Source organism: Vulpes lagopus, chromosome 2, assembly GCF_018345385.1.
Source record: "Vulpes lagopus strain Blue_001 chromosome 2, ASM1834538v1, whole genome shotgun sequence".
Taxonomy (NCBI): domain Eukaryota; kingdom Metazoa; phylum Chordata; class Mammalia; order Carnivora; family Canidae; genus Vulpes; species Vulpes lagopus.
Window position 1 is genome coordinate 8754592 of NC_054825.1, and position 25781 is coordinate 8780372.

Consider the following 25781-nt stretch of genomic DNA (forward strand, 5'->3'; position numbering starts at 1 on the left):
CTCCAATGCCAGTCTCCACGGCCACACCTTAAGAAGAGTCCTAAACTCTCTCTGCCCTGCACCCCAAACACTGACAATCGATCCACTTATGGAAGTGGAATGGAAACCTCAGCAAGCCTCCATGGGAAAGGAGACGAAAGGACGCTCAAAGTGGTAAAAATGGGGAAATTAGAACACACATGACTCTGCAGACTTGGCTTATTATATGTGGAGAAAACTCACAAGAAAAAAAAACACTTAATAAAGAGTTTGTAAGTATTATAGTCTGCTGCTTCTGCAGAGCAAATTCAGGCAATATTTTCAGAAATAATAATAAAGCAATACATACATTTATGCACAACAGTTTTTAAGAAAATCAATACTTCTGAATGTTTAATACATATAAAATGTAAGGTCTTCATTAACACAGAAAAATTAAATGGAAAATCAGGAATTAAAGCACATATGAATTATTTCTAGTACTATAGTCATGAATATTGTATTATTCTAATCATTTTATAAAACACCTTGTGTGTTCTAGTTGTAACTATTTTGAGGCAATTTCTGAACCAAAGAACAGACCACAACTATCAGAAACTGTACAGCTATTAACAGAAGGGTTGAGCTTTAAGTGCAACACATTTTCCGACTGTGGGTAGAAATGCTATTTACTGGCTGCATAGGTTGTGAATAAAATTAGGAAAAGCTTGAAAAAAGTAATATACAGACCTCCTGTCACTGAGGTCAGAATGATTCATAAATGAACACTGTATTAGTTCTCACTTTAAAAAACTATATTCACCAAAACATGCAAGGAGTGTAAAACATCATTTTCATTTTGAACAAATATTAGATGAAAATATTTCTGGGGTGCCTGGGTGACTCAGTTGGTTAAGCGTCTGCCTTCGGATCACGTCATGATCCCGGGGTCGTGGGATTGAGGCCCCCAGTGTGGCTCCCTGCTCAGGGGAGTCTGTGTCTCCCTTGTCCTCTGCCCCTTCCCCTACATGTGCGCTTGAGCATGCTCTCTCTCTCTCGCTCTCTTGCTCTCTCTTAAATAAATAATAAAATCTTCAAAAAAATTTTGTATTTATATAAGACACATAGTTTCCAGAGTAGATACATTTATTTTTTAGATGCAAATATACCAGCCCTCAAGACACATAAAATAGTCATAATTTCTGAAAATTACATCCGCCACAGAGGCACAATCTCCTTGATTCATATGCCTTCATCTTTGCATGCAGAGGCTCAGCACTTCACATGTTAAACGTACCGGGGAAGGGCTCTGGAAAGAAGAACCACTATCAACTCAAAAAAGTTGTGTTTACTGAAATGAAACAAGATAACTTCTCTTGTTTTACATCAAACGCAAAATCTAAAGTAATAATCTTAACAAAAAAAGGGCCAGTTTGATGTTTCTCCCCTACCCACAGTATAGCTTCAATGTGACACAACATAAAATTAATGGCCCCGATGTAAACTAAAGGTGCAGAAACATGTTTAATTTTTTATCTGAAATAAACAATATGAAATGTAATTTGGTGACTGGGAATTAAAGGTTGCAAGCAAGGCCTAAATAGTCTAAGGTTTCTAAGAACAATCAATTAGAAAAAATATATCAAACACTGTACTTTTTTCATGCACCTAAAACATAGGGCCTTTGTATAAATTAAAACAGCACTTAAACACGTATATAAAACAGATTCATGAGTTAAAATACAAATCGTTAAGTTAAAACACTTAAACAAAAATAAAAGTAAATACAAATAAAAAATAAAAGTAAACAGTATTGAACAAAAATAGTAGGTAACCCTATCCCGTTAATTCTAATGCAAAGTACTGGATTTACAGTAACAAGCAGAGTTCAAATGAACACGGAGGTCACTTGATGGAAGGGAGAGGATGATCCTCAAATGACATGAAATACTTGGTTTGAACCTTGGGGGTTTAGGCTTTGCAATAAATACGTAATAAATATCTGTAGCGCACCGTACAGGTTGAGCACTTATCTTTCTCCATTTGAAAGTCTTTCTCCAGAGTCACAGGGTCTGAGGGCCGTCCCCGGGGGTGGGGAGTAGGGACTCTGCAGCAGGCCCATTAACAGAGCAATCTTGGTGTCCATGTGCTCTTGGAGTTTACACAGTCGCTGGTCGACGTAGTCCACGAGTCTCTTTTCCATCAGTTCCAAGTTTTTAGTAAGAATCTTCTCCAAGTAGGAACACACAGGTTGCTCTTCCATTCTAAAAATACATTTTCAAAGGCCAGTACAACAGTTATCTCTGATCTCATAACACAAACAGCCCAACTATACTAACACCAGCAGCCAACCTACAGTGCGGAAATCAGTCTGGGCAAGCGTGCCGTCCCCGCATGACCTATTTCCAGCTGCCAAAATACATCTGCAACAGGCAACCACGACCTGAGCGCACAAAGCATTCTGTACCTTTCTTTCGACATCTCAGCATACAACTGAAATGAGACTGTAACAATGAAGACAGAATGTCTACGCTCAAAGAACAAGTCTTTACTAAAGGTCTTTGGATTTTGAGCCCCAATTCAAAACTGATCTCGCCCAGTTGTTAAAGGTCTCCATGTAGGTCTTCCAAGAACCTCCCCCAACAACTCTACAATTACTAGGTTTGTCTTCTGTCACTTGTACCACCTCATTTAATAACTGGATGATTCTTTTCTAACCTAATATGAAAACGTTTAAAACTGAATATAACTGGAATGGGCAAGTAGAAATAAAAATAGTAGAATGGGGCACCTGGGTGGTTCAGTCAGGTAAGTGTCTGACTTTGGCTCAGTCATGATCTCAGGGTTTCTGCTGGGGGGGGAGGGGTCTGCTTCTCCTTCTGCCCTCCCTCAGCTCATGCTCCCTCTCATTCATACATACATACATATGCACATATATAAAATCTGAAAAAAAAAAAAAGTAAAAAGCAGTTTCTCAAGTTCACAACCAATGAACACTAGGGCAGTGACTGAGTATGGTCCACACAACCCTGGGGTCGCCATGACTTTTTCAGCTTCCATGAAGTGGCAAATGTGCTCCTGCTACTACTAAGATGTTATCTGAACTCATCCTCGGGATTCTCAAGAACATACAGGGACATTTTCCAGAGGCTACCCAAGGTGTAATGTCACTGCTCAGGTGACTAACACAAGTTTTGGTTGTGTATGCTTCTGTTTCTTACTTTCCAAAGGTAGTAAACTTAGGGTATAAATCTTTTCTTCAGAGATTAACCCCATTTGTTCTCTCCACTTCTTTTTTTTTTTTTTAATTTTTATTTATTTATGACAGTCACACACACACAGAGAGAGAGACAGGCAGAGACACAGGCTGAGGGAGAAGCAGGCTCCATGCACCGGGAGCCCGACGTGGGACTCGATCCCGGGTCTCCAGGATCGCGCCCTGGGCCAAAGGCAGGCGCCAAACCGCTGTGCCACCCAGGGATCCCTGTTCTTTCCACTTCTGTGTCTTCCTAGCTACTGAGGCTACACGCTTGGGGCGGAGGGGGAGGGGTGGCAATATAGATGAGAATGCAACCAGAAGCTATTATTGAGTCTATACATTTCACAGGATACCATTCTCGCTAAGCTTCTTAGAAAAGACATTTTTCATAAAAACTGTTACGTTCCTATATAGCGGGAACAGGTATTTGTTGTTATTTTTCAACAAATGAATCCTTTTATATAGTCTGCATAAATAAAGGTTCTTTAGAGGCTTCAATTATTTTTCAGTGTAAAGACCAAAAAGTTTGACAGCCTCATTCCAGTATATGTAAGGGTTTTTATTTATTTTTTTTAATTTTTTTTTAAAATTTATTTATGATAGAGAGAGAGAGAGAGAGAGAGAGAGAGAGAGAGAGACAGGCGGAGGAAGAAGCAGGCTCCATGCACCGGGAGCCTGATGTGGGATTCGATCCCGGGTCTCCAGGATCGCGCCCTGGGCCAAAGGCAGGCGCCAAACCGCTGCGCCACACCGCTGCGCCACCCAGGGATCCCATAAGGGTTTTTTTAAAACTGTTTTCTAAATAACTACAGAGTCACAGGAAGTTGTAAAGATGCTAGAGTTCCCAGTACCCTCACCCAATGGTCCCAATGGTCCCACCTCACCTAACTCTGGTAGAACACAAAACCAGAAAACTGATGCTGGCAGTGTGTGTATGCTACCCTCTCCCATGTACACCCAGTCACGTGAAAATCACCGCAGCTGAGATGCACAACTCCTCCTTTCCTACAAGCATCTCCCTCCTGCCACCCTGTCACAGCCACTCCCCTAACACCTGGCAACCACCAATGGTCTCCATCTCTACCACTTTAGCTGGGAATGTTGTGCAAATGCAATCACATAGTATGTGACCACCTGAGATTCTCTTTGGTCATTCAGCATAATGTTCTTGGGAGCCATCCAAGTTATTATTGTGTGAGTCAATGGTTCGTTCCTTTCTGTTGATTAGCATCCCGTGATATGGACATACCACAGTTTGTTTTAACTCTTCATGTATTTTAAGACATTTTGGTTGTTTCCAGTTTGGGGCTATTACATAGAAATAAGGCTTTGCATGCAGAACTGGGCAGTTCCTTGTGTGGACAGAAGTTTTCATTTTTCTGGGACAAAGGCTCAGGAGTTGGATTGCCAGATCACACATTAACTGTTATGTTTAGTTTTCAAGAAACTGCCAAGGTATTGTTACAGTGGCTATAGCATTCTACGCCCCCACCAGCAATGTAGAAGAGATCCAGTTTCTCCATATCCTCAGCAGCATCTGGTATTGCTACCATTTTGTGTTTTTACTTTAGCCTTCAAATAACCATGTAGTAGCATCTTATGGTTTTGATATTCATTTCCCTGGGAGCCATGAGGTCAGTGATGATCATCTCTTCATTTGCTTATTTGATCTGTGTGCCTTTTTTGGTAAAATGTCTCAGTTGCCCATCCTCTAATTGAATTTTCTTCTAATGTGAATTTTGGGAGCTACAGAAATGTAGGTCATTTGTTAAATTTGTGACTTGAATACTTTCTCCCAGTTTGTATCTGTATTTTAATCCTCTTAACAGGGTCTTTCACAGGCAGAAGTTTTATATTTTGAAGGATCTAGTATTGATGTTAGCATTACTGTGATTCTGGAATCATCTAAGGGTCTTTTCCTAGTCTTAGGTCCCCAAATGTTCTCCTATATATTACTGGGGAAGTTTTATAGCTTTGTGTTTTTGTTTTTAAAGATTTTAAGTAATCTCTACTTTAGGCCTGTATATCAGTGGGAGAACTGACAACTTCACTGTTAGAAATCGAATATGTAATTAAAAAGTTCCCAAGAAAGAAACATTCAAGCCAGTTGGTTTCATTGGAGAATTTTACAAGTTTTAAAAAGAGCAACTTTATATCAATCTCTTCTAAAACACAGAGCTCATTTCATGAAGCTAGTATTACCCTGATATAAAACCAAAGACAGTGTAAGAAAAAGGAAATACAGATCATTATCTCTCATGAATTAGATATGAGAATACTTGACAAATATAAGCAAATTAAATGTAGCAATGCTTAAAAAAGAAGAAGAATTATACTCTATGACCAAGCAGGATTTACTCTAGGTATGTAAGGCTGGTTCAGTATTTGAAAATTAATGTAATTCACCATATCAACAAACTATAGAAGAAAATTCATGATCACATAAACTGATGTAGAAAAAATATCTGACAAAGTCCAACAGTGATTTATGATAAGAAAGAATCTCAGAAAACTGGGAATTAAGGGACAGTACCTTACAGTCCCTAAGCAGTCTGACTTCTAACTTTTACAGTTACTATATGTTTATTATATCCAGGGTTTTCTATTTGTAAAGGGGAGGATTTGATAAAAGAAATTTTCAGCTTTAATGTTCAATGGCCCTGCTCCCAGGCTTCCAGGAAGGCTTGACTTTAACACTTTACCAAGGTCAAAATGACTGGGTGAAATCTCAAAGCTCAGGCCCAATTCTGCCCAAAGCACACATTGTCTATCTAAAAAAACAAGTAATCAAAAAGGAACATTGCAAACATAAAGATAAGAAAAATTTTAAAAACTTCTTTAGTCCTAAGATTAATGTAATACACCCTTACATATACTAAAAACATATGATAAAATCTGTACCTTTCTAGAATGTCCTTTGTCATGATTTGTGCCTCTTTATGTAAAAAAAAAAAAAGTCACCCTGCAACACATGTTCCTTGCTTGGAGAAAAAAATACGAATCACCCTTCCTAAGTATCACCCTTCTCACCGTTCCAATCCTCTTCTTTGTGAGGACTGTGTATCCAGGGCAGCTATCCTACTTTGGGCTTGAATAAAACTCTCTTCCATCCTTTCTGTTTAAAATTTAAAAAAGGTTTATTCACTTTACATGACAGACCTGAGAGGGATGGGGACATTCAATCTCAGCTGGACCCAGAAGCAGTTTTTAATCTCAGTAGTTTTTTTTGTTTTGCTATATCACATACCAGCTAGTTCACTGATGTAAGCTGTCAACAACTGAAGACTAAAGTTACTTTTCCTTATTGAGTATCCTTACTAAAATATAATATTACTAAGTAATAAATATCCTTATTGAATAAAAACCATTTTTCCCAATAACTTATTAAAATCCTCAAATTTCAATGTTATATCAGAGATTTTTTTTTTCTTTAAAGATTTTATTTATTTATTCATGAGAGACACAGATAGAGAAGCAGAGACATAGTCAGGGGGAGAAGCAGGCTTTCTGCAGGGATCCTGACGTGGGACTCAATCCCAGGACCTCAGGATCATAACCCGAGCCAAAGGCAGATGCTCAACCACTGAGCCACCCAGGCTTCCCTATCAGAGACTTTAAAAGAATTTCAAGCAGGGGTGCCTGGATAGCTCAGTTGGTTAAGCATCTGACCCTTGATTTCAGCCCAGGTCATGATCTCAGGATCCTGAGATGAAGCCCCATGTGGACGCCATGCTTAGTGTGGAGTTGGCTTGAGATTTAAACTCACCCGCACCCTCTAAGCCTGTGCTTTCTTGCTCTCTAAAATAAATTAATCTCCAAAAAAAAAGAAAATTTCAACCATTTAATATCATTTTACAAGTGAAAAAAATCTAAGTCACAAGGTTTAAATAATAAGGGAAATTAGTTAAGCCAGGACTATGACTGGAGTCCTGAATTTCAGTCTAGTGCAATATTTTGACATATCACATCTACATAAAGGATGGGAAACATACTAAATATACTCAGCTACCCTTTAATCAAACTAAGACTGCCCCCAAATCGGAATTATGAGATCGGCAGATAAGGGCTTATGCATTATGTCTTGATGACTCCAAAATTAGCCTGGGACAAACAAGATCAGATCTTGTCATGGTTCCCACGGCTCCTCCCCATTCACACCACTTTGTACTCCCTTATGTGATGCTTGTACTCCTTCCATAAAATGCCTAAGAAGTAACCAACACCTTCAGTTTTAGGTACTTCTTCAAAAGTGATTCATTATACCCTGTAGAATATTTATCCCCTGTAACTGTGTTAATGCTAAAACGTGGAAGCTTCAAAGATTACCTGTGGAAACAGCTTCAGACAGTAAATTGTTAGTGAAACAAATCTATTTTCTTACAACTGATTCTTCCATGAAATCTAAACCATGTCTGTCTCAAAATAAATACTTACCCAACACCAACAACGCCTTCACTGGCCTTAGTGATGCTTTCCTGCCACTTGGTGTTATGTCCCACACGGAGATGGTTAACTTGACTACACAGATTCTGGAGAAAAGGCGGCAACTCAGAGTTAGGTAGAGTTGAGTGATCACTTGCTTTCTTCGGTAAGAAAGAAGAAACTGCACTTCTGAGGTCATTCTCAAGAAGAGAATGGTTTTGTGGCACCACGTTATAATCTTTGAGGTCTGTCATGTTTCCTCCACCAAGTGGCTGCAGACTTTTATCAATATAAGCTTTTAAGTCTTCAGCCACGGATCCGGATGTCAATCCAGTTCTAAAAGGGAAAGGCGTGGAGGGTGACTTGTCCAAGGTTCCTGAAGCAGATGGCGACTGCAGGTCCATCATGCGTTTGTAACCAGGATTTCCCAAAACCGACTGAAGCTGCTCTCCAATGGGAACACAATTCTAAGGTAAATAAATCCACGTTACTATTGATAGTAATGACAGCTAACTTTGGGGGTAATTGCTATAAGTCAGGCAAGGTGCATTCTTTCATCCAGTCCTCAAAGCATCCATAGGAAGGAAGCTATTAGATTACTACCCCAATCCTAAATTGAGGAGATCAAGGCTAAGGTAAAACAAGGGCTAAAGGTAACCAGGCGAAAGTAACACAACTAGTAAGTGGCAGAACTGGGACATGAACCCAGGCCACCTACCTCCAGAGTCAAGGCTTTTAATGATTTCACTATAGTTTTTCCTAAAGGAAATATTAAATGTTAGCATGCTTAGTAAAACTGCATTAGCATTAATGTCTCCACTACAAAGGCCTCCTTAATTTATGTTAATTAAATCTAGTACTATCAACTGAGTAACAGTAATTGATGATTTTCTTAGAATTAAATGTCATCCATCAAGATTCATATATAAGCTAATCTAAGGAAATTTTTTAAAAAGATTTTATTTATTTATTCATGATAGAGACACAGAGAGAGGCAGAGACACAGGCAGAGGGAGAAGCAGGCTCCATGCAGGGAGCCCGAAGTGGGACTCGATCCTAGGACCCCAGGATCAGGCCCTGGGCCAAAGGCAGGTGCTAAACCACTGAGCCACCCAGGGATCCCTAAGGAAATGTTTTATAACTAGCTTATCATGGAAGATACACCAGATAGCTTATATACTAGAAGTCTGATGCTTCATCAGTACATTTGTGACATCTGCATGGCAACAATGAGCCAACTTTTGGCTATGTCTGCTTTAATGATTTGTAGGATAACAGATTATGTTTTATGGCCTCAACTGAATTGGCAATACTCCATTATTTCATGAGAAGATTCTGGCTCACTTCTGTGATGGGGCTACACGGTCTCCCATACAGGGGCACATTCTTGCAATGCTCCTTGCTATGCTTTTCAATATTTCTGCAAGAAAAAAGCAAAACTACTTCTAGTCCACTAAACTGTTAGGTTATAGACCTATATCCTAAATTGGAAACACAAAACTCTATTAAAGATTTTAATTGGAAGATGCCATTGCATCCTTACTGTTGATCAACACCTACTGAAAGAGACTGAGAAAAGTATTATAAAGGTTAGCTAAAGAAACTCAATATATACATTGTCTACACACTCTAAAAAATGATTCCTGGATCAAACCAACCCAAAACTCATTCAGTCAACAAACATTTACCAGAAATCTGCTCTGTGTTTCTGGTATAGGAAATGAGTGAGTGAACAAAACAAATGAAAATCACCAATATGTGAAACCAATACAGGAACAGGAAACAATGGAAGGAAGGAAGGAAGGAAGGAAGGAAGGAAGGAAGGAAGGAAGGAAGGAAGGAAAGTAGGAAGGCAGGCAATATATCATGTGGATGGAGATGGGATAAATACTTTAAGGAAAAATAAAGGAGAAAAGGGGAATAATGAAAGCCAGGGAAGTTGGTGGGGTAGGAGTTGAAAGGTCTCCATGAAATTTCTTTTACTGAATCGTACTTTGGAGGAATACTCTTTATAAAGAAATGTTATCTTCTATTGAATGCAAGTTCTGGATAAACCTTGGACGGCAAACAACTATATAATATATATATATATATATATATATATATATATATAATACACATATAATTATATACAAAATTTTAAAATTAAATAGTCTCCTTTGGTAGAAAGGAGACTTATTCATGATGACAAAGCTAAATTATTTTTGGTAGTACTACAATAGTACTACAATAGTACAACAACCTTAATGACAGAAAATTGAAAATTATTATTTTTTTTTGAAAATTATTTTTTTTAATTTAATTTTATCTTTGGAGAGAAAGAGTGCATGAATGAGGAGTGAGGGAGGGAGGGGGGAAGGGGGGGGGAGAGAGAGAGAGAGAGAGAGTGAGAGAGTGAAAGAATCCCAAGCAGGTTGCATGCTCAGCATGGAGCCCCCCATAGGGGCTCGATCTTACAATCTGGAGATCATAATTTGAACCGAAATCAAAAGTCAGATGTTTAACAGACTGAACCACTCAAGTGCCCCAGAAAATTGAAAATTCTGCATAAACAGCAAGAAATCAATGTCAAAATTGTGTATGAGAATTAATTTGGCAAAAATTACAATTTAAAAAATCTAAATGCAGATAAGCTATTTGCTATATGAAATTTTCTTTTCTAATATAACAAATTTTGATTAGAAATTCACTATTATAAAAATTAGTCATATTTTTCTCAGATGAGAGCTCTGAAAGTAATTTCCTTTTCCTCTTTGTATTAAATATCAAGGAATTCATAGGTAAGTCTATTTTTAATTTTCTTGTGCTCTCTGTCATATGTTGCCTTGCAAAGTCCACCAAACCCTTTTAAAAGTAGGCAGAGCAATATATATAAAATAATTTATATGTATGTATTGCTTAGAATTTGTCACGTTATATAAAAAACACAGAGTAGCTTAAAACACCATAAAAGCATAAAAGCTTAAAAGAATATAGAAGCAGGGCAGCCCCGGTGGCGCAGTGGTTTAGCGCTGCCTGCAGCCCGGGGTGTGATCCTGGGGACCTGGGATCGAGTCCCACGTCAGGATTCCTGCATGGAGCCTGCTTCTCTCTTTGCCTGTGTCTCTGCCTCTCTCTCGCTCTCTCTGAATGAACAAATATATCTTAAAAAAAAAAAGAATATAGAAGCATAATTCATGCAGAATTATGTCCATACATCTATACACGAATATGTAAAGAACTACGTATATGTGTATATACATAATTTTATATATGTGCACACTTACCCCCAGACTTGTGAAAAACTAAGTGTTTATTTCTGAATATTTCTTCAGATATCTGAAAGGATTGTCTAACTTTTATTATAAGAAGTTTACATAAGTATCACCTTGAAAAAGCAAGGAAAAAAGATATTTGTATTTTAAAGATCAAAAAAGTAAACAATGTAAATCCTGCATAACTGGGTATTTTTTTTTTGAGAAAAATGGGGTGCATCCTTCCATTCAGGCAGCATTAAATGAATGCTATAGGCTAGGCACTTTGATACAGAATTTCTATTGAATTTTTCTAAATTGTAAAGTAAAACCGAATCAGAGCCCGCAAATTTCAACTTCAAACAGAATAAGAAAAATCAACAAAACTTTTAAGAACACAAGCAACCCAAAAGCAGCATTTCTTTCAAATTTTCCCATTAATCCTATGATCCTAGCAGTATTATCGTTTAGATTTTAAACACAAGGAAACTTACCTCAAAAAGATGAAGCGATGCCAAATAACAGAACTACTAAAGTCAGCACCATAATCTGCAGTCAGGTCTTCTGAGATCAGATCCCCCCTGGTGCTACTTGGTCACACTGTTGTCTTGGGCTGTTCTGGTCATTTTCCCACTTCCTATATCCTTACCAAACATAGTGACTCCCCCATGAACGTTTCTTCCTTGCTCCCGCTCTCCCTTCACTACCTTCCCTGCCCTCTACTGGGGATACATCTCTCAAACCTCCCTTCTGCTTCTCCACTCCCCACCCTGACCAGTGCTTCCAAAAGCTTGCAGCATCATTTCAAACACTATTTGGTTTATATCTACCACGCAATATTCCCAAAATCAAACTCCCTTTTTCCCAAGCAGTCTCCTCCCCTGGTTTCCATTTATATTGTTGGTATCACCATCTTCAAAACCTCAATGTCACCTTTAACTCTATTCTTCTCTGGCAATACCAGTATCAAGTTAGTTTCTAGTGTTGATGGCACCATCACTATAGCACTCCCATAGAACTTCCATAAACAGTTAACAAAAACACACTTACCTTCAGAGACACACACAAAACCATATGTAATATGACAACACAGGTCAGAACACATGATGCAAGAACTCTGAGTGTGGCACCAAAGAGGTAATGTGTCATGATCCAGTATCAGGTTATTACATACTCAATTTTAGACCATCCTTAACTCTTATCTGGATGAGGGAAGAGACATGTAGCTGCTCCCCCTGGAGTCTCCTACCCTACTGCCCTACTGATTCATTGCTCCTAATTATTCCTCTTATGCAATAATGCTGGGTCAAAATATCTCAAAATGTAGGCACAACCATATATGAACTCTTAAAATAACATTCAAAGCCCTCTGTGTTCCAGCCCCAAGCTAAACTCCTCCTATTACTTCTTTACCCCAGGGAAGTGAACTTCTGGGCATTTCCTAGGTATATACTGTTCCTTCTAGCACTAAAGGGTTACGCAATGCTATTTTCTCTCAAATTGCATCCCTCCAAATTTACTTGCCCAGTCCTGTCCTTCTTCCTTAAAGGCCTAGATAAAAGGAAAACTACAAAGACACTTAAAGATAGGCTATAAACTAATTGACCTTTGAACTTTCTTAAGTTCTCAAAACATTGCCTTATTTACCAAAAAGGCACTCAATAAATAAGTAAATACATGGAAAATTGCGAAGATCTGTAATAAGATATTTTGCAGAAGAGAAATTCTACAAAATGCTAGTTTACAAAAGCAAATAAAGATAAAAAACAAATCAATGTAAAAGTTCAAAGGTCAATTAGTTTGACCTACTTATAAAAAGCTGTCATTTTGAAATTTTTAACAGTACCTGGACAGAATCCATCTCTACCTACCTGCTGCTGAAATCGAACCATATTCATCAATTGCTGAGCGCCAGGTGACAACTTTGACCCCATGGCCTCCATGAGAGTTTGGACCCTCTGCAGGTCTATCCTTGATCCTAGAGCAGGAGAGCTTGTTGAAGAATTTGCTGAAACCCGCCTCAATTGTACCACAACTTTACTGATGAACACACACTGATTTTCACCAAAGGAGAGCAACTATTATAACACAAAAGAGTCCCAGAAAATGATATTAAACAAAAATCACTATTTAAGGTCACTTTTCTATATCAACTAGCAATAATAATGTATTTAGGAACACAAACTTTAAATACATTTTCAATTTTAAGTTTTCCTGAAAATTGTAATGATCAGCACTTCTAATTTACTATGAGGCTCATAAGAACTTTTTATATAAAGAATATCATTTCAAAGTGAAAAATATGCAGATATACAGGAGGGGCTCCAATAAAGTTTCATTCACTTAAATTAATGAATAAAAATAAGCTATACCAATCTGAGAACCAAACACAGCACAGTTAGCTATATTATTATTTAATACAAAAGAAGGCTTTACAAAAGCACGTCCAAGTATTTACCAAAATACTAAAAATAAGTCAACTTTTAGAATTTAGAATTGTAAGAGAAATTCAGAATGGTCTAACAAAACCAGCTGGTTCACACATACAAAAGATGAGGTCAGGGGTGATTTTCTAATTTGTCAAAGGATTATCCAAATTGGGAAATGTCAAGCTTGGAACCTAGCTCTTGGGCTTCTATAGCAGTGGCTTGCCCAATGCTGTATGCTGCCTTATTTCATCCAGGTTTCTGAACCAAAAGACATATCTTGTGTGACATGGACAACAAGGTAGCAAAGTGGAAAGGAACAGGATTTAGAATCAGACAGGGTCCATGATGACTCTACTTAAAGCCTGTGTGTCCCTGGGAAAGGCCAAAAACCCGAGTCAAGAATAAAATAAGGAGAGTAATAACAATTATTTTTACATGGTTGTTATGAAGATTAGGTGTTAAAATTCCCAGTACCTACTACTGAGTAAGTGCTCAAAAAAAAAAAAAAGAAAAAAAAAGATGGCTAACTATTAGCTTTCATATACTATTGACCCAGAATAAACTTTAGTGGGCCTAGGATTTCTCTAATGAGACTCCCCTTAGCACTCCCATAGAACTTCCATAAACAGTTAACAAAAACACACTTTCAGAAACACACACAAAACCATATGTAATAGGACAACACAGGTCAGAACACATGATGCAAGAACTCTGAGTGTGGCACCAAAGAGGTGATGGTCCTCAACAATTAAGGAACTCCGCATTCAATTTATATACCTACCTTCTAACCTCCCTACTACCTACTTTCTGCTTTTTCATCCCCATTGCCCCACCACTGAATATGGGACATAGTTTACTCATTGAGTCAGCTTACCTACTTCATCACACTAGAATGTCAGCAACATGAGGGCATTTTATTACTGCTAGTTCCTACATGCCTAATCATATATCTAGCCTCAGTAGGCATTCAAATACTTGAGTATTTGAATGAAACACTTCATTAAAGTAAATCTGGAAACTATTAATATATATTGCATAAAACATGTCTTGGAATAAACAGTTCTGTATATTTGCTACCAGCAGGCCATGAAATTACTTATCATTTCTTATTCTAAACAATATAACCTGTATAAAGTAATGCTGAGATAAAAAGAGAGCAAAGATTTATTTCTTTTTAAAAAAATTTATAAAAATAGCTTTATTGAGATATAATTCACATGCCAAAAAAATTATTTAAAGTATATAATTCAGTGGATTTTAATATATTCACAGAGTTGTGTGGCCATTGCAATTTTGTTGTATTTTTTTCTTTTCAGATTTTTTACTTAAATTCTAGTTAACATACAGTGCAATACTGGTTTCAGGAATAGAATTCAGTGATTCATCCCTTACACAAAATACTCAGTGCTCATGATAACAACTGCCCTCCTTAATGCCCATCCCCCACCCACCTCCTCCAGCAATCCTGTTTGTTCTTCACCTTTAAGGGTCTCTTTTGGTTTCTTTCCCTCTCTCTTCTCCCCACCCTCCACATATGTTCACCTGTTTTCTTTCTTAAATTCCACATATAAGTGAAATCATACGGAATTTGTCTTTCTCTGCCAAGACTTATTTCATTTAATGTAATATACTCTAGCTCCATCCACGTTGTTACAAATGGCAAGATTTCATTTGTTTTGATGGTTGATTAATCCTCCACTGTATATATATATATATATATACCACATCTTCTTTAACCGTTCATCAGCCAATGATCGTTGGGCTCTTTCCAGTTTGGCTATAGTTGAAAATGCTGCTATAATCATCAAGGTGCATGTACCCCTTCAAATCCGTATTTTTGTATCCTTTGGGTAAATACCTCGTAGTGCAATTGCTAGGTTATAGGGTATCTGTATTTTTAACTTTTTGAGGAACCTCCATACTGTTTTCCAGAGGGGCTGCACCAGTTTGCATTCCCACCCACAGTGCAAGGAGTTCCCCTTTCTCTGCATCCTCATCAACACCCCTTGTTTCTTGTGTTAATTTTAGCCATTCTGACACATGTTTGGTGATATCTCATCTTGTTTTTGATTTGCATTTCCCTGATGATGAGTGATGTTGAGCATCTTTTCATAGGTCTGTTCGCCCTATGGATGTCTTCTTTGGAAAATGTCTATTCATGTCTTCTGCCCATTTCTTAATTGGATTATTTTTTGGGGTGTTGACTTTGGTAAGTTGTTTAAGGATTTTGGATATTCTTTATCAGATGTTATTTGAAAATATCTTCTCCTATTCCATAGGCTGCCTTCTAGTCTTATTGTTTCCTTCACTGTGCAGAAACTTTTTATCTTGATGAAGTACCAATAGTTCATTTTTGTTTCCCTTGCCTCTAGCAAAAAGTTGCTCCAGACAAGATCAGAGGGTGCTGCCTCTGTTCTCTAGCACTTTGATGGTTTCCTGTCTCACATTTAGGTCTTTCATCCATTTTGAATTTACTTTTGTATATGGCGTAAGACAATGGTCCAGATTCATTCTTCTACATGTTGCTGTCCAATTTTCCCAGCAAGATCAGACTTTTTTTTTCCACTGGACTGTATGCTGTACATACAGTATTTGCTGAAGATTAGTTGACCACATAATCATGGGTCAACTTCTGGGTTTTCTATTCTGTTCCACTGATCTACGTGTCTGTTTTTGTGCCAGTACCATACTGTCTTGATGACTACAGGATTGTGATGCCTCCAGCTTTGCTTTTCTTTTTCAGGATTGTTTTTACAACTTGGGGTCTTCTGTGGTTCCATACACATTTTAGGACTATTTGTTCTAGCTCTGTGAAAAATGCTCCTGGTATTTTGACAGGGATTGCATTAAATATATAGACTTCTTGGGTACTATAGACATTTTAACAATGTTTGTTCTAGTCCATGAGCATGGATTGTTTTTCAATTTCTGTGTGTGCTTTTAATTTCCTTAAGTTTTCTATAGTTTTCAGAATATAGATCTCTTTTACCTCTTTGGTTAGGCTTATTCCTAGCTATCTTATGGTTTTTGGTGCTAGCCATTGTACTTTTATATCCCAAAAGTAACCCTATACCCACTGGCAGTCACTCCCCATCCCACCAACCCTCTTAGCCCTAGACAATAACTAATCTGCTTCCAGTCTCTATGGATTTGCCTATTCTGGACCTTACATATGCATACACACACAGAATCATACAATATGTGATCCCAACTTCTTTCACACAGTGTATTTCAAGGTTCATTTGTGTTTCTATATACTTTTTATGCTGAACAATTTTCTATTGTGTGGGCATACCATATTTTGTTGACATATTCAGTGACGGACAGTTGTTTTCTTTGTAACCTTTTGGCTATTAGGAATGATGGATGAACATTCGTGTATATATCAATAATTTTTGGGGGGTGGGGAGGAGTCCTCTAATTTATCCATGAAGTAGTTCAAAAGAAACAGATTTGCCCAAGGTACACCCAACTAGGCAACAAAACAGGAGGAATATCCTGGGCCTATGCCTTCCAGCTCAGTAACTTTTCTCTTGGTGCTAGTTGTATCACTCAAGTTCACCTCTATGATATTTTTAAGATAGAAGTCCAAATCTCTTTAACTCTTGGATGCTCTTCTCTATAACTTCCCTAAATCCCTTCTTTCTAGATGTAATAAAGCCAAAACGACTTATAGTTTTCATGACACCATATTTTTATATAAAAATGAGGAACAAAATTGGACTAACCATATTACAGAACCAAAACAACTACAGATCATACAAAAAACATTTGCAACCGTCAAATTAGTTAAAATCTAGTGATGACTTACCTTTATTTTACAAGCATGACTACAGGACTCCAATTTTAAATATTTCATATAGAAAATAATTTTGTACTCCCTAAAATAAAATAGAATTTAACTTTTACTATTATTATTAATAGTTACATTTAAAACTTGTTTCATATGAATAAACAAAGAAACAGCAAAATCAGCTAAAAATGCAGAAAACAAACTGATGGTTGCCAGAGGGATGGGCAAAAGGGATGAAGAGGGGTAGGAGACACAGGCTTCCAGTTATGGAAGAAATCGCTGGAATAAAAGGTACAGCATAGAGAATACAGTCAATGATAACGTAATAGCATCGTATGGTAACAGATGTAGTTATACTTGTGGTGAACGTAGGCTAACCTATAAAGATGTTGAATCACTATGTTGTATACCTGAAACTGATGTAATGTTGTATGTCAACTACATTCAAATAATACAATTTTTAAAATTGTTTCTAAGCCGTTCCTTAAATCCTGAGATTCAATTACAGTCGAGTCTTTGTATAAGAACCTAGAGAAACATCAAACCATAACGGGCTGAATTGTGGGTTACATAGGCGGGTGTGGCACAGTCTTGAGGCCGTGCACCATCTGTAATGGACTTTCCTCCAGAAAAATGCGTTCAACGTTCCAGACTAACTGCCAAATTACCTTTGGGAAACAGACCATTGTGTTCATGGAGAAAGCCAAGAAGCAGGAATAAGGACTCTGCATGATAGTCTGTACAGTCCGTACAGTGGGACTAACTAGTAGGACCCTCCACCCAGGCACCTCCCTCCATCGGCTCCAGGTCTGCACATTTATACCAGGAGAAAGCTGACCCAGACTGTCTCAAAGACCCTTAGAGGGAGAAACTTCTACTCCCGCTGCTGTTTGTATCTTCTCCCCCTGGCGTCTGGCATCAGCTCAGGGCATCGTGACTAGCAGCGAAGCTGAGGGCGGTCACAGGGCTTGGGGACCGCACCTGTAGGTGGCCTGTCACCCACCTGCCTGTAGGTGGCCTGTCACCCACCTGCCGTCCAGGTCACCGCACACACTCCTGCCCCTGCTGGTGCCACAGTACTCCTCTCCCGCGTACACTTCCATGTTTCTCGCTGAACTTAAAACGCCAACAGAAGCGATTTCTTCACCTGCTTCAGGGTCACATCGCAGGTGAAGGAAGCAGGGCCTTTCGGCAGGGCTGCTCGGGCTGGTCCTCAAAACCACCAGATCTCGGCTGCAGAGAACAGCGCCCAACGCGTTACTGGGGCCAGTCGTGCGCACTGCTCCGAGCTCCGAGCTCCGGAGGCCGCGAGTCGTCCTGACGCGCCCGCTCCCCTGAGCCCTGGGGCCCCGCCCCGCCCCGCCCCCAGCACCCGCGGACTCCAGGGCGCGACCCCGCGGGCCCCGCATCTCCACACAGCAAGTGCCCGGGCCCCTCCGTGTGCCCCGGAGACGGACCCCGCCCTCCCCCTCCCCCCACCTGCCCTCCCCGCTCCCCCCTCCCCGCCCCCACCTGCCCTCCCCGCCCCCTCCCCCCTCCCCCCTCCCGGCTCCCCCTCCCGCCCCCCACCTGCCCTCCCCGCTCCCCCTCCCCCGCCCCCACCTGCCCTCCCCGCTCCCCCTCCCCCCTCCCCGCCCCCCACCTGCCCTCCCCGCTCCGCCTCCCCGCCCCCACCTGCCCTCCCCGCTCTCCCCTCCCGCCCCCCACCTGCCTCCCGCCCCCACCTGCCCCCCCCCTGCCCCCTCCCCCCGCCCCCACCTGCCCTCCCCGCTCCCCCCTCCCCCCTCCGCCCCCACCTGCCCTCCTGGCGCTCCCCCTCCCCCCCCCCACTTGCCCTCCCCGCTCCCCCCTCCCCTCTCCCCACCTGCCCTCCCCCGCTCCCCCCTCCCCCCTCCGCCCCCACCTGCCCTCCTGGGCGCTCCCCCACGGGCACGACCACCGGCAGCCGCCGCCCCAGGCCCCGCCGGCCCCACGCACCCCCGCGGCAGGCGGCGCCAGCAGCTCGTCCCAGTCCAGCCCCCGGGCGCCGAGGTCAGCGCGGGTGAGACGGAGGCTCTGGGCCAGGGCTCCGCAGGCGGCATCCCAGGACGAGGCCAGCACCGGGTCCTCGGCCCCGCTCTCCATCCCGCCGCCGCCAGCCCCGGCCAAGCCCGGAACCTCTCTTCCAGGGCGTCAGTTTCCGCCAGGGCCGGGGCGAGGCGGAGGAGCACGGCCACTTCCGGCGCCGCGGGCTTCACGCCCCAGGCCCGGGCTCCTGGTCCCGTGGGGAGGAAAGCCGCGTAGCGGAGACGCGCATGCGCGCGCCGGCAGCCCTGGGCCGGGCGCTTCTAGCCCCGCGGCCGGCGGGCGGGGGAGAGCCCGGGTCGAAGCATGCGCGCGGCGGCACGTGGGCCCGGAGGGAGCTGTGCGCAGGCGCGGCGCGGGCGGTTTTAGCACGTGGGCGGGCGGAGCGAGCGGGCGGCGTGGGCGACGGTTGCCGGGCGGCCCGGGGCGGTGCCAGGTGCCTCCCTGCCTCTTCCTGTCACCCATCACCTTGAGAAAACTGGATAATGAGATTCAAATAAAATAAATAAAATGGGGACGTGAGGGTTCCTCAGATTTGGGCTGACAGCAGCCTCTCTGGAGAATAGAAATCTCGCTCTGTCTCCTGTTACTTTTGTTTTAGGATTTGCTTTTCTGGGACTTCTGTTTCGGTGCCAAATAGCTTTTATTTTGTGTTCCTTAAGGTCTTATTTGAGTTACGTGAGGATATGTACCTCCCGGGAATACAGATCTGCCTCGTCCCCAAAAGTAGAGGGTTCTCGGAAAAAAAGCTTTCCTGGGATCCCTGGGTGGCGCAGCGGTTTGGCGCCCGCCTTTGGCCCAGGGCGCGATCCTGGAGACCCGGGATCGAGTCCCACGTCAGGCTCCCGGTGCATGGAGCCTGCTTCTCCCTCCGCCTGTGTCTCTGCCTCTCTCTCTCTCTGTGACTCTCATAAAAAAAAAAAAAAATGTAAAAAAAAAAACAAAAAAAAGCTTTCCTAACCCGACGTGGCCTGAAGGGAAGAGCATCCTCTGCCTCTCAGACGTTGCATGTGCTTCCTCTGTGCTTTTTTTTTTTTTACAAAGACCTGCGTTATTAGTACCGGTTTCTAGATAACCGAAAGAAAGGTGAAGAGGATTTTGCTTTTATGAACTTGGAGGCCTTACTGTATTATAAGGTAAAAGCCAAGCAGGGGTCACACAAACTTTGGGAGAGCAAGAGTTACTTGTACAATAGCCGTTTCATTCTTTTTTTGTATCTGTTAGAAAAATTGGGCTATAACCTTTTGCTAAGTATTGTTATGCAGAGTGTTTATTAGGTGGATTCACCAAGTTTGAAAGAAACACCACCAAGGGATCACATGTTAATGTACTGGACGGTCTCCAAAGGAAAATAGACTTTTTTTCTTTTTTTTTTTTTTCAGAAATACCAACCTGCAAGTGAATGAACAAGAGGAATACTTTCAACTGGGTTTTGACTTCCTTATGCAAAGTTAAAAGCCACTGGTCAGAAAACTAAAGACGGCTATAGGCCTTCCCTTTCTTTCATGCCCATATATCCAATAAATCTCTCCAAGTCCTGATTTTTTTTTAAGATTTTATTTATTTATTTATTTATTTATTTATTTATTTATTTATTTATTTATTTATTTTAGAGAGAGAGAGACAGGAGGAAGGAGAAGCAGGCTCCATGCCGGGAGCCCAAAGTGGGATTCGATCCCAGGACTCCAGGATCGCACCCTGGGCCAAAGGCAGGCACTAAACCGCTGAACCACCCTGGGATCCCCTGATTTTTTTTTTTTTTTTAAAGACAAAGCTTTCTATCTTTTTTCCATCTCTGCCTCTTCTGTTTCTAAGCACTAACTTTCATGGCATACTTTCAGGAGTTTCTTCACTCATTAGCTCGCATTTTCATCTTTGTTTCATTCTTTGCCCCATCCTCTGATTTTCCTGCTCCTGAGCCGCCACCATCTTTGCCCATTAGCACAGCATCTAAAGCCTTTGGTACTCTTTGAGGAACCTCCACACAGTTTTCCAGAGTGGCTGCACCATTTCACATTCCCACCAACAGTGTAAGAGGGTTCCCTTTTCTCCGCATCCTCTCCAACATTTGTGGTTTCCTGCTACAACCCAGCAATTGCACTGTTGGGGATTTACCCCAAAGATGCAGATGCAATGAAACGCCAGGACACCTGCACCCCGATGTTTCTAGCAGCAATGTCCACAATAGCCAAACCGTGGAAGGAGCCTCGGTGTCCAAAAGATGAAGGGATAAAGAAGATGTGGTCTATGTATACCATGGAATATTACTCAGCCATTAGAAATAACAAATACCCACCATTTGCTTTGACGTGGATGGAACTGGAGGGTGTTATGCTGAGTGAAGTAAGTCAATCGGAGAAGGACAAACGTTATATGTTCTCATTCATTCGGGGAATATAATAGTGAAAGGGAATAGAAGAGAAGGGAGAAGAAATGGGTAGGAAATACCAGAAAGGGAGACAGAACATGAAGACTCCTAACTCTAGGAAATGAACTGGGGTGGTGGAAGGGGAGGAGGGCGGGGGGTGGGGGTGACTGGGTGGCGGGCACTGAGGGGGGCACTTGACGGGATGAGCACTGAGTGTTATTCTGTATGTTGGCAAATTGAACACCAATAAAAAACAAATTTATAAAAAAAAAATAAAGCCTTTGGTACATGTGACTCCTGCCTATGCCGCAGGTTCCCCTACCTTTGCCTGTGCTTTCCTCTCTACCTACGATGTCTTTTTTCGTGGATAGCAGGGAAAAATCCTGTTTATCATTGAAAACCAAGTATAGAATTCCCATTGTGTTACTGCTTTTTCTGTACTGCACTTAAAGTTTTCAGGTACTGTAATTCTCTTGTGGTTTAGGATTGTATAAAATAATTCTCAACGTTTGTGTTCTCTACCATCTGAATGATTTTTAAGATTAGGAATTATTTTATACCTAGTGGACAGGTTCAGAAAAGGTTTGTTGAATGGAACTGATGAGCAAAGCAGTATGGGTTTAGAACTTTATTACAATGTAAGAGGAGCAGAAAAAGGAGAATTTAGTAAATTCAGTCTTATACTTTTTTTTTTTATTAAAGCCAGAGTAGTTGTGGTAGTGCAGAGGTTACCTTGATTTTATTTATTTTTATTTTTTTAAGATTTATTTTATTTATTATTTATGATAGACACACACACGCAGAGAGAGAGAGAGAGAGGCAGAGACACAGGCAGAGGGAGAAGCAGGCTCCATGCAGGGAGTCCGATGCAGGACTCAATCCCAGGACTCCAGGATCGTGCCCTGGGCCAAAGGCAGGGGCCAAACCGCTGAGCTATCCAGGGATCCCCTACCTTGATTTTAATATGCTAAATTACTCTTAACATGAATTGCAAATGTTTCTTCTTGCCTTTTTTTTCCACTTTAAATAATTAAAACATTTTTGAAAACTTACCACCAGTATCATGATGTGTTCTTGGCTTGCCTATTTTATTTATTTATTTTTAAAAAGATTTATTTTATTCACGAGAGATAGAAAAAGAAAGAGAGAGGGAGAGAGAAGGAGAAGCAGATTCTATGCAGGGAGCCCGATGTGGGACTCAATCCCGGGTCTCCAGGATCACACCCTGGGCTGAAGGTGGCACTAAACCACTGGGCCACCCGGGCTGCCCCCTGGCTTGCTTATTTTAAAGAGAAATTTGATATTTTAGGATTTACACTGTGAATCATGACTGTGTATTGTAACACAGTGGTTCTGAGACACTTTGGCTTAGGATCCTTTATACACTCATATGTTGAATACTCCAAAGAGTTTTTTTTTTTTTTTAAAGGTTATTTATTTATTTTTTTTTTTTATGATAGTCACAGAGAGAGAGAGAGAGGCAGAGACACAGGCGGAGGGAGAAGCAGGCTCCATGCACCGGGAGCCTGATGTGGGATTCGATCCCGGGTCTCCAGGATCGCGCCCTGGGCCAAAGGCAGGCGCCAAACCGCTGCGCCACCCAGGGATCCCTCTCCAAAGAGTTTTTGTTTATGTGGGTTTATGTTACTAATTAAAAAAAAAAAAAACACTTCTGGTTTCAGCTCTGACATGAAAAGAGTTTGGGATTTATCACAACCATCTTTACAACAACAACAAAAAGGTTGAACAAACTGAAAAATCAATGACTTTTTAAAAATCCACCAGGTGATGAGGTCACAGGGTAAACAGCCACTCTGACAACTGGAAAAATAGGTAAATGCAGAAAATCCCAGTGGAGATTGGTTACTAGGAACAAAATCCTCTCGAGGAAGTAACTGGGAAGAACACTGAAATGGTCATCGATGAACTACTGGAGGCTGAGCCTCTTCTGAGAGAGATACATAACTCCTGGGAGCCCACTTTTAGAAGGCCCCACACTTTTATGGGTTTTACTTCCAGGAATCCCACCAGATTTGCACAGTGAAGATTGGAGAAGAATCTCCTAGTGCTTTCTGCAGGGGGAAGGGAAAAGTAACCATTTTGAAATACAACCCACAGTAGTCTCCTTAATAAAGGTGTACTTTCTGGGGGGGAAGCTACCAGAGTCTTTTGTGATCTGGGGGATGAGCAATTTAGCTTTCCTGTTGCATGTAGGGAGAGGGGGGAAAAAAAGACAAACACTTTTGAAGGTGACAGGCAAGGGACTCAGGTCTGCTAAAAACAGATTCAGTCTTAAGATTATGGAATGTTGGGGCAGCCTGGGTGGCTCAGCGGTTTAGCCCTGTCTTCAGGTCAGGGCCTGATCCTGGAGACCTGGGATGGAGTCCCATGTTGGGCTCCCTGCATAGAGCCTGCTTCTCCCTCTGCCTGTGTCTCTGCCTCTCTCTCTCTCTCTCTCTCTCTCTCTCTGTGTGTGTGTGTCTCACTTGAATAAATAAATAAAATCTTTTAAAAAAAGATTATGGAATGCTTTCCTTCCCCAGTGCCTTACCACCACGTCAGCAGGGCTCCGGGATAAAAACAGTCCATTACAATTAAGAGAGTAAGATGCAGGCTATTTTAAATGCACTTTCTAGGGAAGCCAGAAGGCAATAGGAGGGACAAGAGCGGGAATATTAGAGGAAATTGAAGCCCCTGGCACCTGTAGTTCCAGTGAATATTAAACATTGATTAATTCCTAACCAGATTAACATAAAACTCTGATTTTTATGCGATTACCTCAGTAAAATGTGATTACCTCAGTTCCTATGCATTTCTCCATTACATTATGTCTGACTTTCAACAAAACATTACTGCACAGGCTGAAAGGCAAGAAAAACTTGTGCCAAAGAGACAAAGCAAGTATTAGAACCAGTCTTAACATATGACACAGATTTTGGAATTATCAGGGAGCTTAAAATAACTAGCATGTATAAATTCTATAATATACTCTAGTTGAATGTATCACTAGACTAGGATTTCAATTTGGAAGCTCCTCCTTCCTCTTTAGGGCAAAAAACCTGACTCTTCTCACAGCAGTTGCCAGGACCACAACAAAGCCCTCAGCTGAACAGGAGGAGTCTGAAGCAAAGCCCACAGTCGTGAGAGCTTTGGGAGAGGACAGGGATGGACCTTGGGTCAAATATGGGGAGCTCACAGGCTTACTCCCGGTAGCCTGGGATCCAGGCTGCTTTCTGCCAGCAGTGATGTCAGTGATGCAATCCACAAGTATTGTGGTATTTGCAGCCACCTGCCCCAGGGGTTGGCTGCAGGGGATGACACCTGGCCAAATAGGTGATGTGGATCAAAGTCCTGGTGGGTGTGAATTACTAAGACTTTGCCACAGGAAAAAACAAGCCCCTGTAACTGGGATCACATCACAAAAGTTCAACTCCCGGATTCTGAGCACAGCTGCTGTCTACACCTTGCCAACATGGTCCCGCCTATCACTCTCAGTGCTCTTGCCTAATCACTGCATGTGATTTGCCAATGGACACTTAAGGTGAAAATCTTTCAATAACCGGACCCTTCCCAAAATAAAATGCAACTGGATTTCTTTGCATATCTTTCAGCTCAGAGCCAAAATCAAAGCCTCTGTGTGATACAGTTAGTGAGCACTAGGGTATGAAGGACAACACTACATTTCAGAGGTTTGCAGAAAGGTTGAGGGGGTTGGAAGGGCACTGGACCTGGGAGGAAGGTGTTGGAGGGAAAGGTCACAGAACCAGCCCTTAGTTCCTGCCTTTTTTTTTTTTTTTTTAAGATTTTACTTATCTATTCATGAGAGACAGAGAGAGAGGCAGAGACACAGGCAGAGGGAGAAGCAGGCTCCATGCAGGGAGCCCGACATGGGACTCGATCTCGGCTCCAGGATCATACCCTGGGCTGCAGGCAGCGCTAAACCGCTGAGCCATCAGGGCTGCCCTACTTCCTGCCTTGTTGGTGACTTGCTAGGTGACCCCAGAGAGTCACTTTCTGAGCTCCAGTTTCCTCATCTGTCAAATAGAGTCTTAGTCATTGCTTTGTGTTCTGGCCATCTGCGGTGAAACCCAAAAAGATTATGCTAAGACACGTTGGATCAGTAGCTTAATGTTGCTGACTTATAAGCAAATGAAAATATTCTTATCAGTAAATGAAATGATAATGCTCATGGTTTACTGTTATGTCCGAATTTATTGCTCTGTCTGAATTTAGGGGCTTGGATCTTGAAAGTTGT

The 25781-nt window shown here is 41.5% G+C and overlaps 1 protein-coding gene across 1 annotated transcript; it reads right to left on the bottom strand.

The window, feature by feature from the left end:
- Positions 1–957: 957 nt before the first annotated feature.
- Positions 958–19388, bottom strand: LOC121485549 (ATPase PAAT-like). Its single transcript, XM_041746057.1, has 6 exons — positions 19073–19388; positions 18124–18327; positions 17113–17182; positions 12744–12950; positions 7652–8106; positions 958–2222 (listed from the first exon to the last, which is right to left on the bottom strand). The coding sequence occupies exons 1-6, from the start codon at positions 19216–19218 to the stop codon at positions 1988–1990; spliced, it is 1317 nt and encodes a 438-aa protein (XP_041601991.1). The 5' UTR covers positions 19219–19388; the 3' UTR covers positions 958–1987.
- Between the last annotated feature and the right edge of the window lie 6393 nt (positions 19389–25781).